The sequence below is a fragment of the Canis aureus genome, chromosome 10, assembly GCF_053574225.1.
Source record: "Canis aureus isolate CA01 chromosome 10, VMU_Caureus_v.1.0, whole genome shotgun sequence".
NCBI classification, from domain to species: domain Eukaryota; kingdom Metazoa; phylum Chordata; class Mammalia; order Carnivora; family Canidae; genus Canis; species Canis aureus.
Genome location: NC_135620.1, coordinates 62608258 through 62626492, shown reverse-complemented (window position 1 = coordinate 62626492; position 18235 = coordinate 62608258). Strand labels below are relative to the sequence as shown.

The 18235-nt window shown below is 39.1% G+C and overlaps 1 protein-coding gene, 2 long non-coding RNA genes and 1 pseudogene across 6 annotated transcripts in view; 1 reads left to right on the top strand and 3 right to left on the bottom strand.

The window, feature by feature from the left end:
• Window positions 1-1156: 1156 nt before the first annotated feature.
• Window positions 1157-18235, top strand: part of LOC144322573 (protein BTG4 pseudogene) — a 27070-nt pseudogene continuing 9991 nt past the window's right edge. Inside the window, exons 1-5 of the transcript XR_013388185.1 lie at window positions 1157-2072; window positions 5102-5203; window positions 6221-8291; window positions 9832-9956; window positions 14047-14232. The product of XR_013388185.1 is annotated as a protein BTG4 pseudogene (transcript). The remainder of the gene's footprint in view (window positions 2073-5101; window positions 5204-6220; window positions 8292-9831; window positions 9957-14046; window positions 14233-18235) is intronic.
• Window positions 1894-6796, bottom strand: LOC144322575 (uncharacterized). Its single transcript, XR_013388187.1, has 2 exons — window positions 6507-6796; window positions 1894-2365 (listed from the first exon to the last, which is right to left on the bottom strand). It is a non-coding gene; the product is annotated as an uncharacterized LOC144322575 (long non-coding RNA).
• Window positions 8016-15031, bottom strand: LOC144322574 (uncharacterized). The gene is made up of 2 exons (XR_013388186.1): window positions 14464-15031; window positions 8016-8165 (listed from the first exon to the last, which is right to left on the bottom strand). It is a non-coding gene; the product is annotated as an uncharacterized LOC144322574 (long non-coding RNA).
• Window positions 16958-18235, bottom strand: part of NIPSNAP3A (nipsnap homolog 3A) — a 13805-nt gene continuing 12527 nt past the window's right edge. For 2 of the 3 annotated variants that reach the window (XM_077912762.1, XM_077912760.1), the window contains 2 exons: window positions 17885-17971; window positions 16958-17792 (listed from right to left, as the gene is read on the bottom strand). In XM_077912762.1, coding sequence (XP_077768888.1) covers window positions 17716-17792; window positions 17885-17971 — 164 coding nt within the window. In that variant the 3' untranslated portion in view covers window positions 16958-17715. Of the gene's footprint in view, window positions 17793-17884; window positions 17972-18235 lie in introns of those variants that run through there. The other variant, XM_077912761.1, reaches the window with a different exon arrangement.

Genomic DNA, 18235 nt, shown 5'->3' with positions numbered 1-18235 from the left:
ATCTCTACACCCAACACGGGGCTCGAACTCCCAACTTTGAGATCAAGACTCGAATGCTCCATCGGCTGAGCCAGCAAGGTGCCCCAACAATGCCATTTGTTTTTTTTTTAGAGATTTTATTTATTTATTCATGAGAAACACAGAGAGAGAGAGAGAAGCAGAGACACAGGCAGAGGGAGAAGCAGGCCCCATGCAGGGAGCCCGACGTGGGACTCGATCCCCGGACCCCAGGATCACGCCCTGGGTGGAAGGGGCAGGCGCTGAACCGCTGAGCCAGCCAGGGATCCCCAACAATACCATTTTTAAATAAGACCGTAATCATTTCAAAGGCCAGATCACTTAGTTTTCTTCATTTATACATCAACGACAACCCTATTTTCTTAATAGTTTTCTATTTACATTCATATCAAACATTAGATACAGGGCGTATTCTTAAGTACAATGCCAGTTTATAGGAAGGTATGGTCTGAAACGGTGAGGCCCACCCAGCCTGTTACTTTAGGGTGTATGTTGAAATTTAAATAATTCCGTAATATTCTGGGATGTCAAAATAGAGTTCAGCCACTGTTCTCCCAATACGTAAGTTCTACTCACCTTTAAAACATGTTGGTAAGAGATTTAAAAAGCTCATCCCATTTCAGTAATTATTTAAAACGTCAAACTCTTAAATAATGGGGTTTTCCTTATGTAAACTCAGTGGGGACTCCCTGTCCCTAATTTCACCCCCCATGACCTCATAAGGCTCCTGATGTGATTGAAATGGTGTTTCTTCAGGAGCTCATTGGAATCGGTACAGAACTAAGTATTAAAAAGTCAAATAGCTTTGTAAGCCTTAAAAAGCATACCAGCAGACCTCGGATCTTATCCTCCCTATGCCTGGTTATCAGTCCCCAGAATGACTATTTTCAACATTTTCCAGTTGTTTTTTCCAATGCTTTTTTTCTCTCTTTCTACATTACAGGCTTTTTCTAGTGTGTCTTGATATCCTCAGTTATAGATAGTATCTGTTGCTTGGAAAATGAGGGTTTAGGTCTCCTACAGACTACTCCCCAAAATAACCTTTCCTTCCACATTGATAATAGGTATATTAAAAAGTTATTTATCACAGTATATTAAAAATAGTTAATTGTCACATTAATTTATAGTATATTACATTACATAATCACACAATACATAAGCAGAGTCACAGTTACGCAATAGTCACATTATTACTTTTTAAAAGATTTTATTTATTTATTTGATCAACAGCACCAGCAAGGGAAGCAGCAGAGGGAGAGGGAGAAATAGGCTCCCCAGTGAACAGGGAGCCCACCTTGGGATTGGATCCCAGGACCCTGAGATCATGACCTGAGCCACCCAAGTGCCCCCAACAGTTACATTATTGCACACGTTGAAATAGTACTGCATATCAAGAATAGGAAATTTTTACAGGGATACCACCAGTGGTTGGTTGGTTGTGTCTTCTTCAAGGACTCAAATTATCTGCTCAGAGGAGGGAGTCTTTTTTAAAATTGTAATTCCAGAGGGAGTGATTAAGGTTTTCTGGGTGATGGACATCCTTTTTAACCAAGTAAGACAAAACAAAGCAACATTTCTTTATTTCTCTTCCCCTCCCCTTTTTTAAAAATCAGAAATAATATTCTCTTTTTGTTTCCTGGGTTCATAATTTTTATCTCGGAGGACATTAATCACAGTAGTTTATTTTTTAGTTATTGTTGTGGGTTTCTTCTTGAATTGTTTCAAGTTTTGTTGTGTTTTTATCATTTGATTTGTTTTCTGCCATGGTACTAGTGTTTTTCCCCAACTATTTTTGCATTTGCAGTGAAACAAAAAAATTTTTTTTGAAAGCTCTTTGAGTATGGGTGTGGCCTGTCACATAGTTTCACTGTAGGGTTTTCTTTTATTTCACTGAGGGGAAAAAAAACCCATTTATTATCAGCCATAAGTAATTTCTCTTAAGCCTAGTCAGTTAACCTGTGAGGAAACTTCCAGATTCCCACCTGTGAGTTACAAGCCTTACTGCAAGTTTTCTGTGACTGAGGAGGGAAGGAGGCTGGATATCTCATTATTTGGTAAGTAGTCATTCACTTACTTTGTTTAGGACTGGTACTGGCCCCTTTAGTTGTATCTGGTACTTCTGAATGTGATTCACATTTTCAAGAATATATTAAATAGGACAAGCTAAACTTCTGTAACAAATAGACACCAAATAGATAATGTCTCAGACACAACAAGATTTTATTTCTTGTTCCTTAAGAATCTAAAATAGGTTTTCCTAGTTGGCAGGCAGCTCTTCTATACATAGTGAATCCAGACTTCTACCCAGTGGTTTTGCCATCCATAGAAACCCCATCACCAACTTCATCTAGCCAGCAGAAAGGTAGAGAGAATTTCCAAGATGAAAATATTTAACAGATTACTATCTGTGACTCACTCTCTGTAATTCACTATCACTATAAAATTTATGGCTATAACTTAGGGAAAACATTGGTAAGTGCTACTAGGTGCCTAAGACAATCTCTTGTTCACTCACAGGTTTCTTTCTTTCTTTCTTTTTTTTTTTTTTAAGATTTTATTTATTTATCCATGAGACACACACACACACACACACACACACAGAGAGACAGAGACAGAGACACAGGCAGAGGGAGAAGCAGGCTTCATGCAGGGAGCCCGACGTGGGACTCAATCCCAGGTCTCCAGGATCATGTCCTGGGCCAAAGGCAGCACTAAACCACTGAGCCACCTGGGCTGCCCCACTCACAGGTTTCAGTCATCCTCAAAACTTTATGAGTTCAACTTTACTTCCAAGTGAGGAAGGTGAAGTTCCGAGAGAATTAAGTTTCTTAGGTTCACTGCTGCTAAGTGGCACATCCAGGGTTTAAAGCCAGATTGAAAACCAGTTCATTTCACCACATATTTTTTAAGATGTGTGATAGAAAATAGCCGCTAAACATCATTAAAAAAACATGAAATAAATGTTCTTATGTGACATTTTGTTTGAAATAATCCCTGAACTGCATAGAACATAAAGTATATTGAAAACTACTGTTGTATATACTAAATTTCTGGCAAGCAGTCCAAAACCAAATAAACCTGGAATATTAAAATAGGCTAATGTGATATAGAGCAATTGGGTGGTTATTTTAGACTAGGGGGACTAAGGTTGCCTTTCTTAAGAGGCAATATGAAACACGTATTATATATACAAAAGTCGATGTGTCAGTACACTTTAAAAAATAATACATTGAAAGCCTATTACCCTGCCACTAAGAAAGAAATCAAATATTGTCAGTAATTTAGAAGCCCACTACATGTTCCTTTGAGGTCACATTCTCCTTCCTACAACACCTTCCCCGACCTCCTTGCCTCAAGCAACCATGGTCCCAGAATTTTGTGTTCATCATCACATTCATTTTCGTTGAAGTTCAACTACGTTTGTCTATATCTCTAAACAATATATTGCATTGGTTTGCCTATTTTAGAACTTTCTATAAATGGAATCAGACTATTTTGTCATTCTGTTAGTTGATTCTTAGCTTTGAAATGAGGTTTTCAGAAATCATGTATTTCGATGCTGTCAGAGTAATTGATACATTTCTCTGCAATATGCTGTTCCACTGTATGGATATTATTTGTCCATTTGATATTATGAACAAAGATGTTTTGAATTTTTAAATAGATAATTCCTGTTTCCACATGAAGAATTTCTCTAGAGCAGGAGTTTTTAACCTTTAGAACCCTTTGGAAATCTTGTAGGCCTGTGGAACTATAGGGGGTGAGGGCACTCATAAAAAATAATACTTATTTTCAGTTAGAAGTTGGTGACAATTGTTAAAAAGCAAAATACAACTGAGTAAATTTTGAAGATGTAATTGCTTTTATTAAATGATTCATGATAGGGCACCTGGGTGGCTCAGGTCATGATCTCAGGGTCCTGGGATCAAGCCCCAAGTTGGGCTTTGTGTTCAGCGGGGTGCCTGCTTGAGGATTCTCTTTCTCCCTTTCCCTCTGCCCCTCCTTCTGCTCTTGAGTTCTCTCTCTCAAATAAATAAATTTTTAAAAATGATTCATGAATTGGACAACATTGCAATCTAGCAAGTGGAGAGATACTCTGAGGAGTTGTACAAAATGGAAGGTTTTTGTAGGAAGGAGGATGCAAGAAAGTTACGAGCAAAAGGAAAGAAAAGAGGATTGTTCTAGGCAAGGTCACTTTCCCTTGGTGGTGGTGAAGGGGAAGAGCAGGAGTTCTTTTTTTTTTTTCTAAAGACTTTATTTATTCAAGAGAGACACACAGAGAGACAGAGACACAGGCAGAGGGAGCAGCAGACTCCCTGTGGGGAGCCAGATGTAGGACTTGACCCCAGGACCCTTGGATCAGGGTCTGAGACAAAGGCAGATGCTCAGCCATTGAGCCACCTAGGCATCCCAAGAGCAGGAGTTCTTATCATGCAGATTACCTCATCTTCCTTTTGCTGGGGGGATGGAAAGGGCCATGTACTGACTCAGTGGTACCTATGAGAAGATTCCTGGCTGAGCAGTTAAGATTACATTTCTGGGAAAGGTTGATACCACAATTAGATTGGTTATTAAGCCCTGGTTTACTGATTTGGGGCCCTAACCCAAGTGATGCCACTTTGGGCCAGTGTTTCTGTTTTTTTTTTTTTTTTTTAACATAATAAAGATATTATTTTTTCCCATCTAATTTACCAGGTCCTCCGATTTCTTCCATAGATACATTGGGGATCTGTGTATCAGAGGTTAGAAACAACTGTGTTGACTATATACCTAGGAATGGAATTGCTGAGTCATAAGATATGTACCATATTCATCTTGACACTAAAGAGTGACACATGTACCATATTCATCTGACACTAAACAGTGTCAGACTATTTTATAAATTTATACCCTAATCACAGTGTATGGGGTTTTTATGACCAATTTTTTATACTGTCCATTTGTTTTGATGAGTAGTCTGATGCATTTTTACACCTTACATAACAAATAGGTATCAAGTTAAAGGGTGGAGGAAATTACAGGAGGTAGCAAAGGCAACAATCCACCTGATGGTGTTTCTGCATGTTTTTGTCCAAACGTCCAGCTCATGCAGATCTGCAGAAGGAAGCAGGAGAGGTGGATCCAGTGCTGTCCCAACTGAGTACCAAGGAGGGCAGTACCTACCTGTAATTGGTGACATCTCTGGGTAAGTACCTTAACTGATGTATTCTTAGGCCACTAGATGGTGGTATAGACCACCTTTTCTTCATTAAAGTGTGGCCTGTGTGCTATTTTTGTTGTAATTTCTGAGTTCCTGTCATTGAAGCTATAGTTAGTGTGGAGTTACCTCCCAGTTCTCTTTTTTGTGTGCATGATACAGGATTATGTATTGGAGGAGAAGATTTTCAGTAAAGACTGTTAAAGAACAAAAGTTCAAGTTTGAAATTTGAAGATGTGAAGATGTAATTGGCTTTATTCAAAAATTCATGAATTGGTCAGCATCTCTTTGAGTAAATAGGTACTTGGAAGAGTTGTGCAAACTGGAATAGTTTTAGAGGCAGAAGGAGGTTATTAGCAAAAAGGAAGTTATTAGCAAAAGAGAAAGGATTATTTCATGTCTGGTCATCTTTTAAGGGGAAAGAAATGAAGGGAATGGCAGGGATCTTATGAAGATTACTAGTGCTGATCAGGAAATTTCAGTTTGACTGTTCAAGGTCGCACTACTGGGAAAGATGGAAGCTGCAGTTAAGTCTTGGTTTGCTGTTATGGGTGCAAATGACTCCATTCTGGGTCTGTTGTTTCTTTCCTAACAAGGCGAATTACTATTAATGTTTATGAGTTTCTTTTCTTCATTTTTATAATTATTTATAAAAGGAATTGGAAATAAAAAATAATTCCAATTTTTCATTCAGTGTTTCTTAAAAAGTTTTCTACTCATATCAGTGAATATTTTTGTTAAGCACCTGTTGAATGCTGCACTTTGAATTAAAAGCTGTGAGGGAAGGAAAATAGACTGCACACTTTTTCAGCTTGTCATCATGTCTTGATATTTCTGTATCAGCCTCCTTCTTGTTAGTCCTTTTGGAATTACTAGCAGGAAAGATTTGTGAGCAACTCAGTATTAAATATAGTATGAATTTCTTTGAAGTTGTTTCTATTTAAATTGTTTTTATTACTAAAACACATGAACATGTTTAATGTATATTATTATATCCCTTTATAGATATCCTATATTGATACCTCCTTCTTTCCCTTGAGTCATGAGGGATGAAATTGCAACTGCAGTTTTCTTTGTCACAAGATTGGTGAAAAAACATGATAAATTGAGTAAACAGCAAATAGAAGACTTTGCAGAAAAGCTGATGGCCATCTTGTTTGAAACCTACAGAAGTCACTGGTACTCTGCCCTTCCAAAGGGCAAGCCTTCAGGTGTATCAGGATAAATAATAATCAATAAAGATCCCATTCTAGAAAGGGTTTGTGCTGAAAGTAACATGGATTTTTCTCACCTGGGACTTCCAAAGGAGATGACCGTATGGGTAGATCCCTTTGAAGTGTGCTGTAGGTATGGTGAGAAAAATCATCCATTTACAATTGCTTCTTTTAAAAGGTAGGGGGGAGGAATGGAAGCTTACCCAGCAGATCAGCTTTGCTGTTAACAGAGCCACTTTAGACCACACCTCAGGCATTTCCTCTGTTGAAGAAAGTTGTAACAAAGAACCTCAGATCATTCCTAAAGTCAGTAATCTGAAGAGTATATATCAGGTTGAAAACTTAAAACAGCCCTTTCAATCTTGGTTCCATGTCTCCCGCAAAAAGAATATGACACATGGCCATATGGGCCTCCTAGGGAACACTTCTCATGCATTGCATAAACATCCTAAAGGTCAGAGGCCTGCTGCTAACCACCGGGTACAGGTGGTTAGCAGGTACCACTGGGTGAACACAAACCGATAATGCAGTGGCTGGGCACCTCTGCATGGGACAGAGCTCAGAGGAGCTGCTTTATTTTCTTTAAAACAGAAGAGAATCTAAGGCTGTGAAGCCCACGAAACAGAAAAAGTACTCCCATCAGGGACTAGGGTGCCGTAAAGGTGAATCCTTTCACACAGATCATGACTATGTTCTTAGCTGTGCTTTTAATTCGTATGTAATTTTATGTGAAGTTTTATGTAACACTAATGAATGTATTCAGTAAGGTAATAGAATGAAGATATTGACCTGGGATAAGATTCAATGAATTATGAAAAGCAACAGTTTAAATAAACGCACTATGTTTTTTTTTTTTTCTTAAAGGTATTATTGGCTTTCTTTATGTTTTGCATTTAAAAGTGAATTATAGTGCTAGTAGCATTTTAAAACTTCTCATTAATAAATATAATTATTTCTCGAAAAAGGCTTGTCAAGTCTATTGCTTTGAGTAATTTTTGTGCCTCCCAGTGAGCTGTGGAGAGATGTTATGGGAAGAGTATTTCCAGAACTTTAGCTACTTGTTTTAGATTGTTACTAAATATGTTGGCTTTCTCCCTCATATGAATTGAGATACTTTTTAGCTTAAAACACTCACTTAGTTTTGATATAGTTTTTCACTAAGTTCTTTTTACAAATGAAGATCCATTATCCAGTGCTCTCCAGTATAATTATTTTAACCTGTCATAGACACCTACTGAATGAGTAATTACTTCACTTTTTAATGTATTTTAGCTTTACTCGCCAATCATTGTTCCTGCAGCATTTTTATGATTTTTAAAAAATATTTATTTATTTATTTTTATTTATTTATTTATGAGAGACAGAGAGAGGCAAAGACACAGGCAGAGGGAGAAACAGGCTCCAGCCAGGGAGGCTGACATGGGACTCGATCCAGGGTCTCCAGGATCATGCCCTGGGCCAAAGGCGGCGCTAAACCGCTGAGCCACCTGGCCTGCCGTTTAATTTTTTTATGTGAGAAATAATTTAATTTACATTTTTCTGAATTCTTGTGAATTCAGCATCTTTTCATAATTTTGTAGGCCATATTGTTTTCATTTTTCGAGGTCTTCCCTTATTACCGTTGCTTAATTTTCTGTTGTATTGTTCATTTTTATCTTACTGATTTCAAGTCTTGCTGGAAAAGCATGAAAAAGAAGATCAAGGCGATGTCAAAACTGCCTAAGATAGTAGGTGACCTTAAAAAAAAAAAAGATAGTAGGTGACCTTCAGTGTTGGCTTCTTGCATAATCCAGAGAAACAGACCTGCTCAGTGGGATGGACAGCAATCCCAGTCCTGCTTCCTGCCACTCACACATCTGCAGGCAAGTGATTTCTTTGTGCCTCCATGTCCTCATCTTTATTTTATTTTATTTTTTTAAATTTTTATTTATTTAGTCACACACACAGAGAGAAAGAGAGAGAGAGGCAGAGACATAGGCAGAGGGACAAGCAGGCTCCATGCACCGGGAGCCTGACGTGGGATTTGATCCCGGGTCTCCAGGATTGCGCCCTGGGCCAAAGGCAGGCGCCAAACCGCTGCGCCACCCAGGGATCCCTGTCCTCATCTTTAGAATGAAGATGATGTACCTATGACATAGGGTTGTTATGAGGATTGAAATGATAAGTGCTTAGAAGGGGCCTGTCGTTAAGGATTGCTCTGTGTGTGTGTGTGTGTATGTGTGCACACGTGTGAGTTTTATTGCAGAGGATAGCCTAACAAGGACTGAGTTTAGAAAAATTGGCTGGGCAAATTCATCTATCATAAGCTGAGAAATGATACATCCAGATGCACTTGATATATAAACTTATTGGAAACGTGATTTTTCTCTAAATTGATGCTTAGCTGCAAATTGACAAAAAGGTAGCCAGAGAGGTCAGAAAAAAATGGACAGAGAAGACTCATTACAGTGTTGCCTGCCTGTCAGTGTTTGCAAGCTCAGTGGCTTGATCAGAAGGGATAAAATGATCCCACTCTCTAAAATCAAGAAGTACAGAGCAAGCATGTGCAGAGAGTCTTCCCCACAGACCAAGTGGGTAATGCAGAGAGTCTGAGTTTGGAGCACACAGACCTGGTTTGGAATTCTGGTGCTGCTACTTATTGGCTGTGTGACCGTGGGCAAGTTCCTTAGTCTCTCTGAGCTCAATTCCCTTGTTTGTTGATTGGTGATAATGTTACTCCTGTTAGGGTTGTAACGATAATGAAATGAGGTAATTGTCACCTAGTATTTTCCCAAAGAAGGACTAAGGTAATTATGCTTTTTGAGGCCATTACCTGGTGACAGTGGCTGCTGTTCCTTTCAGAGCATGGGATCTGACTGGGTCATTTAATCTTGGTCTGCAGATTCCAAGTGAGACTACTGAGGCCACAGAGGGAGTGACTTCACATGGGTAGAGATCGTAGTAGAGACACAACCAGGCTTCAGGTCTTCAGGCTTCTGGTGCAGGGCTGGTTGTTTTAGCCTTTCTCTGAGCTGAGCTGGGCTCACAGCCCTTGGTGGGGTCTTCCTCAGGTCTTCAGAGGAAAGAGGGCAGGACCCTGTGTTCTATGTCACCCTGACATGTGACCCCTGTGCACTCCGTAGGGTTTTTAGCTTGTTGCCTCTGCTAGGTGGCCACGGCCTCGGGCCTCGTGCTGTCAGCCTCCAGAAATGCCCCAGAGGGAAGGGGTTTCATTTTAAGCATCGCTGCTTCCCACCTGCCATGAGTGCCTTAGTGGAGCTTTGTCTGGGGCCCTGTAATGCTTGTTTGCGTGCTGGCTGGTCCGGGAGGCTAGCTGGACACGTAGGGGTTTGCCCCATGCCTTGTTTTCTAACATTTGCCCTTGGTTTGTAATTTCCTTTCCCCTCTGTGCCCTGGTCATAGATCGTCCTGCCAGCTGTGTTTGTCTGCATTGCTCTGGTGTTCAGCCTGATTGTGCCCCCCTTTGGCAAGTACCCCAGCCTGGAACTTCAGCCCTGGATGTACAACGAACAGTACACATTTGTCAGGTATGTGTCTGCCTCCTGCACCCTGGGAGAGAAGAGAGCTCAGGCTGACCAAGGGTGTTTGTGCTACTGAGGGCCAAGGGGAGGTGGACCCCGGGATCACTCAGTGGAGTGGCCTTGATCAGCCCTTGAAAGCTCCTCCACAGACTGATGTTGGATGCAGAGAACAGCAGCAAATTGAACCTCAGATAATAGACCAGTCTTCTGTTGTCATATTTGAACTTTTCTCCTCTTTATACTAGTATTGCCATCTACAATATGTATTTTAACAAAATAAGCTGCCCTTCTAACTTCTATGATTAAGTTGTAAAAATATTTGGATGTTTACAGCTATGTTAATTTTATAGTTGAATCAAAGTGTTTGTATACACTGTACCTCTAGGAAGTCAATACTTTTTTTTTTACCACAATGCAATTCTTGAATTTTTATCTCTTAAGTTGTAGATACTAGCTAGTATTTATTCTTTAGACAAAAGTACCCCTCATTTTCTAACAAACAATCCAGTACTTCAAACAAAAGGTTAAAGGAATTTCTTAATCTTGTTAGGCAGAAATTTTCTTCATTCTGTAGGATTTATAGATCTTTAGATGGGGGAGAAATATCAGTGATATAAAAAACAAGGGATGTTGGAGCACCTGGGTGGCTCAGTGAGTTAAGCTTTTGACTCTTGACTTGAGCTTAGATCATGATCTCAGGGTCATGATATTTAGCACTGCATTGGCTCAGAGCTTAGTGGTCTGCTTGAGATTCTCTGTCCCTCTCCCTTTGCTCCTCCCCCTGGCACTTGTGCTCTCTCTGTCTCTATTTCTCTCTAAGATAAATAAATCTTTAAAAAAAAAAAGGGAAGCTTTTTAAAAAAAAAGTTATATATGCACACACATATGGTATATGTGTATATATATGCTATATGTACACGTTTTATACACATAGTATATATAGTATATACTATAATATGCATGGTATATACACATATAGTATGTATATTGTACATACTAGTGTGTGTATATATACATTGTATATATGGTATGGTATGTGTATGTGTGTGTATGTATGTATGTATCTCAGGTTTACTTTATTCTTTATTTTCCAGGCTTAGCTTGTATTGCTCATGGCTGCAGAACATGGGCTTATTTATAATTTGTGCTCATTATTGTTTATATTTTTCAGTTATCCATGCAAATATTCAGCCAATAAAGTCTCCCTGACCTTTGTAGAAAATCCTGGTTGTTAGTGCCTAATGGATAATTGTGAAAAGTACTTTTGAAATACTGATCCTTACTAAGTTTGTGAAAGTGCTTTTTTTTTTTTTTTAAAGTAGTCTCCATGCCCAGAGTGGGCCTTGAACTCATGACCCCTGAGATCAAGACCTGAGCTGAGATCAAGAGTCAGGTGCTTAACTGATTGAGCCACTTAGGCAACCCTGAAAGTACTTTTGAAATACAGATCCTTAATAAGTTTCTTTACTTCACATTAAAATACATATGCAAATATATATTATGTATGTGTGTGTTTATATATATGTATGCTCACACATACTTTATATATATTTATACAGTTTCTACTCTGGAGTCCTGTTTATCATCCATCATATCAAATATATGGCTAGTGTCTAAGGTCTGTGTTTTATTTATTTTTGTGTTAAGAACCTAGCACTCAAAAAAAAAAAAAAAAAAAAAAAAAAGAACCTAGCACTCAGGAAGTGTTTAATAAAGCATTTACTTTGTTTTTTTTTTTTTTAATTTTTATTTATTTATGATAGTCACACAGAGAGAGAGAAAGGCAGAGACACAGGCAGAAGGAGAGGCAGAGACACAGGCAGAGGGAGAAGCAGGCTCCATGCACCGGGAGCCTGACGTGGGATTCGATCCCGGGTCTCCAGGATCGCGCCCTGGGCCAAAGGCAGGCGCTAAACCGCTGCGCCACCCAGGGATCCCTAATAAAGCATTTACTTTGAAAAACCTTTTTACCTCCCAATTCCTGTTATTTAATGAACTACTGAACTGGCTGCTTCTCATCTCATGTACCCACAGTGATGACACTCCTGAGAACATGGGTACTCAGGAACTCTTGAATGCCCTCATCGAAGATGCTAGCTTTAAGATCTAACATATGGAAGGAAAACCAATCCTCAGAGTGCTGTTTTAGACTCTCCTTGACTGGTTTCTTGTGGTTGTCACCTGATCTCCTCTCTTAACATTGCATTTATCAGCTGCATGCCACACTGTGACTACCATCATTTGCACTTTGAATCATTTTTTATCTTAAAAAAGCTAATATGCTGACTTAATTGGAATATCTAGAAACGAACATTTGGAGAACATTCTAACATCTTGCAAAGCAAATCATTATAGCTTTTTTTTTCTTTTTACTGCTATAGCATATTAATATTTAATTTAATAGCACTTCATACTTAATGGTCAGATCAGTAAGTCTCCCTCTCCCATCCACTCCTGTACTGAAGTTTTGTAATGGGCTGCTCCATTATATATAATTTTTGGTTTTGCTAATCAGCTTTTTCACTTTGACAACCTGAAAACATAATATACTTACTTTTTATGATTATTCATAGTTTTCTTTTAAACATGTATTTTTTATGACACTTGTCTTCAAAATCCTTTTTAAGGCACTGTGTAAACAAATTCATGAATGCCCATAAGGCTCTAAGTGTCTGGGTGGGGAGGGCAAAGGTACATCAAAGGATCACTGAGTAAAGACAATGAAGAGAGGTGAGGAGCTTTTGAGAGCCAGGGCTGGGAGAGGTGGGTTCAATTTTCTAGGCTAGAAAGACAAAAGAGACATAAATGCTTCGGCTTTGATGGAGAGTACCATTGATGTGTATTGGAGGCAGTCTGAAGGCAAGATCTCTGTACTGACAACGCTTTCTGAAATTCAGGTTTTAAGCTCCTCAAAAAGTGGTATAACTGAGGGAAATTTGACTGGGACACTTAGTAGTGGCATTTAACTTTATCTTAGTCCATCATCTTCTGGAGGTTTTAGAGTATGAACTTCAGGAGGGCACCGTGTCTTGACTTTTCCATCAAGTTATAGTACTTTAGAGAGAACTAGAGAGCAATCCACAAATCTGTTCTTTTGATATTTTTAGTACATACAAGAATGACATAAAGAGTGTGGCTGTGCTTTGTAGAATTTTGCAACAGGAAGGGATACTAGAAATGCCTTGTTTCAACATGTCATTTCGTACTTTTATTTTACTGGTGGAGAAGGGCAAGAGTCTTGGTGGTTCGCAGTGATTCAGAGCTCAAGTCAGGCATAAAGGCCTTGTGATGCTTGCAAACAACCTAGCTCTTCATGTACTGAGCACCCTCCCCACATCTCCTCCAAACCCCAATTCTGTACTCATTTTAAAACATAAAGTGAATCTTGCCACTCCCCACCAGATTAATAGCACATTGGACATAACATGCAGACTCCTTCCCAGGCCTGGGTCATCTGGCCATCCTCCACCCTCATCTCCCAGTATTCTCTCTCCTATGTCATCCCATCCCAGCCCACTGCCTTCCTGCTGTTCCTCAAACATGGGAAGTTCATTTCTTTTGGGGGGCTTTGTACTTATACTTTCTATTGCCCTGGCTTATAATGTATTTCTCCTCAAATCTTTTCCTGACTTCTAATTGTGTATGCCTTGGAAGAAGGCAGTAGTCTCTCTTCCCTTGATTCACTGTCTTCTTAGTTTTTTTTCTGGCTAAGTGACATTTGTTTATTGCCATATTCCTCTAGAGGAATGCAAGCTCTATGAAGGCAGGGACTTTGTCTTGTTTACCCCAGACTCTCAAATATGCAGAACAATGTCTGACACATAGTTGATGCTCAGTGAATATTCGATGAATGAACACAGGGGCAAGAGACCTGATGCCAGTGGGTTGGGTTGACTGGAGTTTGGTATATGAACATTTAGGACCTCTTTGTATTCTTTCATCCTTAACCGTAAAGTAAGTCTGCAGCTTACAGATTAACGAACAGTGAGGGGATAGGTGCATGTTTGTGGTTGTTATTGATTGATCTGTGCTCCTGAGCCAACGGGAAAGGCCAGATCCTCTCGGGTGATGCTACTTTGATGTCTTCCCTTTGCAGAGACGTGCCCTGCTCAGTGGGGGAGGAGGAGTGGACCACCGCCCCAGTTCCCCAGACCATCACGGACCTCTTCCAAAATGGGAACTGGATGATGGGAGAATCCCTCACCCACCTGCCATGTAGCAGTGACAAAATCAAGATCTGTCCATGTGTCCCCTGGGGGCAGGGGGCCTGCCTCCCCCACAGGTGAGTCGCTCTCTGTGTGACTGAGCAGGTAGTGGTGCAGGGCAGGCTGGGAAGCTTCTGCTTGGGAAGAAGGAATGGCTGACCTGTCATGTCAGGGTGTTGTCTTTCAGTCTTGATTTTAATTCTTATCACAGAGAAAAGCATGTGAGTTCTGAGGGGGAGGGACTTGGTCTACAGTTCCTAGGTCTTAGCTTGTTTCTCTATTTTGAGAGGTGAGCTGAGCTTACTTACTTGTTTGAGTTAAAACCAGAACACGACACTCTGCTCAGTGGGCCAGACGCAGTGGAAGACACAGTCTGGCCTCTCCCACTGAGGTGATGCAACAGAACACACTGTGACAGGCCCGGCGTCATCCGTGGTTCTGCCACAGAGGAGCTGGTGAGGTGGGACAGGCCACTCAGTTCCCCGGGCCTGTTTCCTTGCCTCCGAATTAGGGAGGCTGGCCCATAAAACTTCTGTGGGTCTTAAAACTGACATTCTGAGATTGTGAGTGTTGGGGAACAGTTCTGAGCCTTTTTACTGAGAACAATTTCAGGAAGATTCTCAATCACTTCCTCTGACTCAAAGGATTCCATTAGGGATGTCTGGGTGGCTCAGTGGTTGGGCATCTGCCTTTGGCTCTGGTCATGATCCTGGGTCCTGGGATCGAGTCCACCAGGCTCCCTGTGGGGATCCTGCTTCTCCTTCTGCATATGTCTCTGCCTCTCTCTGTGGGTCTCTAATGAATAAATAAAATGTTTAAAAACAAAGCAAACCCATAAAAACCCAAAGGATTCCATTAAGCAAGTGAAGAAACACTTGAAGCTAGCTAGGCTATTTTATCTATCCCAAGATCTGTCAGAAAAGTGGGCCCAGCGTTGCTGGTGGGAGTCATTGGTAGGTCAATCAGATCACCTAGCTGCTTATTGTTTAGGACTTTTGCAAAGCCATCACTAGTATTTAGTGATTGTGCACCAGCCAAGACTGAACTACTCTGTATATTTAATATTTGAAAGTGTTTATCATGTATATGGAACGTGGCAATCTTCTCTTATCTCCTACACAGTATCAATATAGGTCATTAGGAATTTTATATAATACTCTGTATAATGGGCTGATAGGACCATTTTTATAACCAGAATCTTAGAATTTTTCTTTCTTTCTTTAGAATTTCTATATCTATTAGATTGATATGCTATATACTATTGTTTTTAAATTTATTTACAGCTGGAAGAATTTAACTTGAGTAGTTTCACGTTAATATTTCCATACCTACTAAGTTTTCAAGCCACATACCCTTGTGAGAATTACAATCTGCTCCTCTTTCAAGGTCAGGAACAGTGGACCGAAGTGAATGCCATTAGGACATTTTCACCTCTTTCAGTAGTTTCATTATGGTACTGGACTCTCTTACTTCAATGAGATGCTATCCATTTGTTTTTCAGATTTTTTACTTGAAAATTATCATGTTTAAACTCCTAAAAATGTACTTTGGGATGCCTGGGTGGCTGAGTGGTTGAGTATCTGCCTTTGGCTCAGGGCGTGATCCCAGGATCCTGGGATGGAGTCCCACTTCGGGCTCCCTGCAGGGAGCCTTCTTTTCCCTCTGCCTATGTCTCTGCCTTTCATGAATAAATGAAATCTTTAAAAATAAATGTATCTTATTTATTGAACAGATGTTTTTCCCTGGGCTATTCATCGGATATTTGTGTGTATGTTTGTATGTATGTGTCCTCCTTGATTATGTTCTCAGCTAGCATCAGTGATTCCTTAGATCCTCGCTGACTTTATCCCTTCAGGAAGAGCATGACAGTGGGCATCCTTGTGTCCATCTATGTTATCTTTTAAAACATTCTTTGTCTCAGCAAGCTTTGTTGTGTTTGTGATCCAGGAGTGGGTCAGTCAAGCAAAGCACCTGCAGTTAGTTCATCAGCAGAGGGTAGCCTGTCATGTACTGGCTCTCCAGTTTTGTGTGGGATATGTTACGAACACCCATCTGCTGCTTTCTAAATCTCCATCAGGGCTATGGACTGGATGAAAGAGCCCTTGTCTCTTCTAAAAGTGTTCTAGCTTATCTAAAGATGAATTAAAAGGGGAAAGGCAGAAGCAGCTGTATGTTTTCATGACACAGAGCTGATCTTATGCCTGAGAGAAAATCTGTACACTGATGGCAAATAATACTACTATCACCTAATTTGCTAAGTGACAACTTTTCAAAGAAACACTGAGGTAGAAGACTCTTAGTCAAAACTCAAAACCAATGCCTAACTTCTCTGATAGGTTTTTTACCTCCAGAATTAGGGTGTTCATTGCCTTACTAGTAAACTTATCTGTCCTTTGAATTCTTGAGGACTAGATAAGTAATAGAGGTAAGTATGCTTGCTGTTTTTCAGTTTTCCCTCAGACAGCTAATAATTTACTCTGCTGTATTTGCAATATATATTAGAAACATAAAATCACATACCTATAAATACAGACTACCATGAGAGCTTGGAAATACCAGATCTAGTTTAAGAAGGCTAAGGTACTCAACTAAAATAAAAAAAGTTCTTAATAGGAAAATCCTAGTATACCTGTGACAGTACTAAAGAAATTCTTTGTGGGATTATTAGCATGCTATTTACTTGAGGTAACTTAACACTTAACAATAAAGACAACGTATTTATTACTATCTCATCACCTTATAGCAAAACAATAGTTCCAGGTAAGAGGATACAGATATGAAACACAATAAAAAGAATCAGAATGTATCTGTAGGCTTTTATTAGGGCAAACATTTCCATAACCATAAATCTCTCATTATCACAGATAGATTATCCCAAGTATCTTTGTTGAATAGTAATCCAAAGTGAAGTTAAAGTTGGTAAAATAAATTGTAATTGAAGACATTTTGGCATATAAAACAATGAGTCTTCAACAGTTTTTAATATGAGGACCTAATAACATTATTTTCCATATAATAAGTAATTATTAATGTAAAAACTATAATTAATAGAGATGATACAGATGATATTGTACTTTTCCATAAAAAACATGTTTAATATTTTTATGAATCCAATTTGGTATTACAAAATAAACTTTACTGGACAAAAACTTTTAAAATTTCAGAAAAATAGACATGAAAAGGTTGACAATATATAAATAATTTTAAAATATAAGCATGGAAATGTAACATAATTTCAACATAAGGAAATGCTAAAAAAGCAGAGGGTTATCAAAATGGAGAATAAGAGATCTTTTGAAAAAAGAAAAATCGGATCTTGTAGGAATGACAATTTTTAATGCACGATAGGTATTGAAATGCAAAAGGGAAAATGAACAGAACTATTTCCACAAGTCGTGGTGACAATGGACAGAGGTAGCATTTTAAAATGCAAAGGACATAGCAAATTAACTTACCACCTCCTTCAAATAAAAATGAAGATCTCTTGGGAGAATGTAAGCACCTGCTTAGCAGACATGTCTTAGAGCAGTTAATGTAATGCTTTGTATTTCAGTGGAAAACTATTTCAAAGGTGAAAATGATGTAGGAATCAGAAGCATATTCTGCTGAGACTCGAGGAAGTGAACACTTTCTCGAACTGGAAAAAAACATTTCATAAGAAGGCATATAAAGTTAAAAACTGAATCAACTTTGTTGTATGAATAATTCATGCCTAGTGAAATAGCTTACCGGCTGCCACAACCCTGGGATCCTCATGAGACTGATGTCTCCCAGCTGCACGACTGTCTGCACTCTCATTCCACCAAAGAACATGAACTGCAGAAATAAACCAAAAACAGATTCTAAAGACTATGGTATTACTACAAATAAGAAATACAGAAAAATTAATCAGAAACATGAAGTTTTATTCTTTAAATCAAAATAGTGAATATCAAAAAGATAAAATTAAGTATGTTAGTAATAAGATTTCAGAGGGGGTCAGAGATTTGGGATAGAAATTTATAAATTAATCAGACTGCTTTTATAGATGAAGGAAAGGGAAAGTAAATAACACACCAAACACGAGTCTGGAACAAGGCT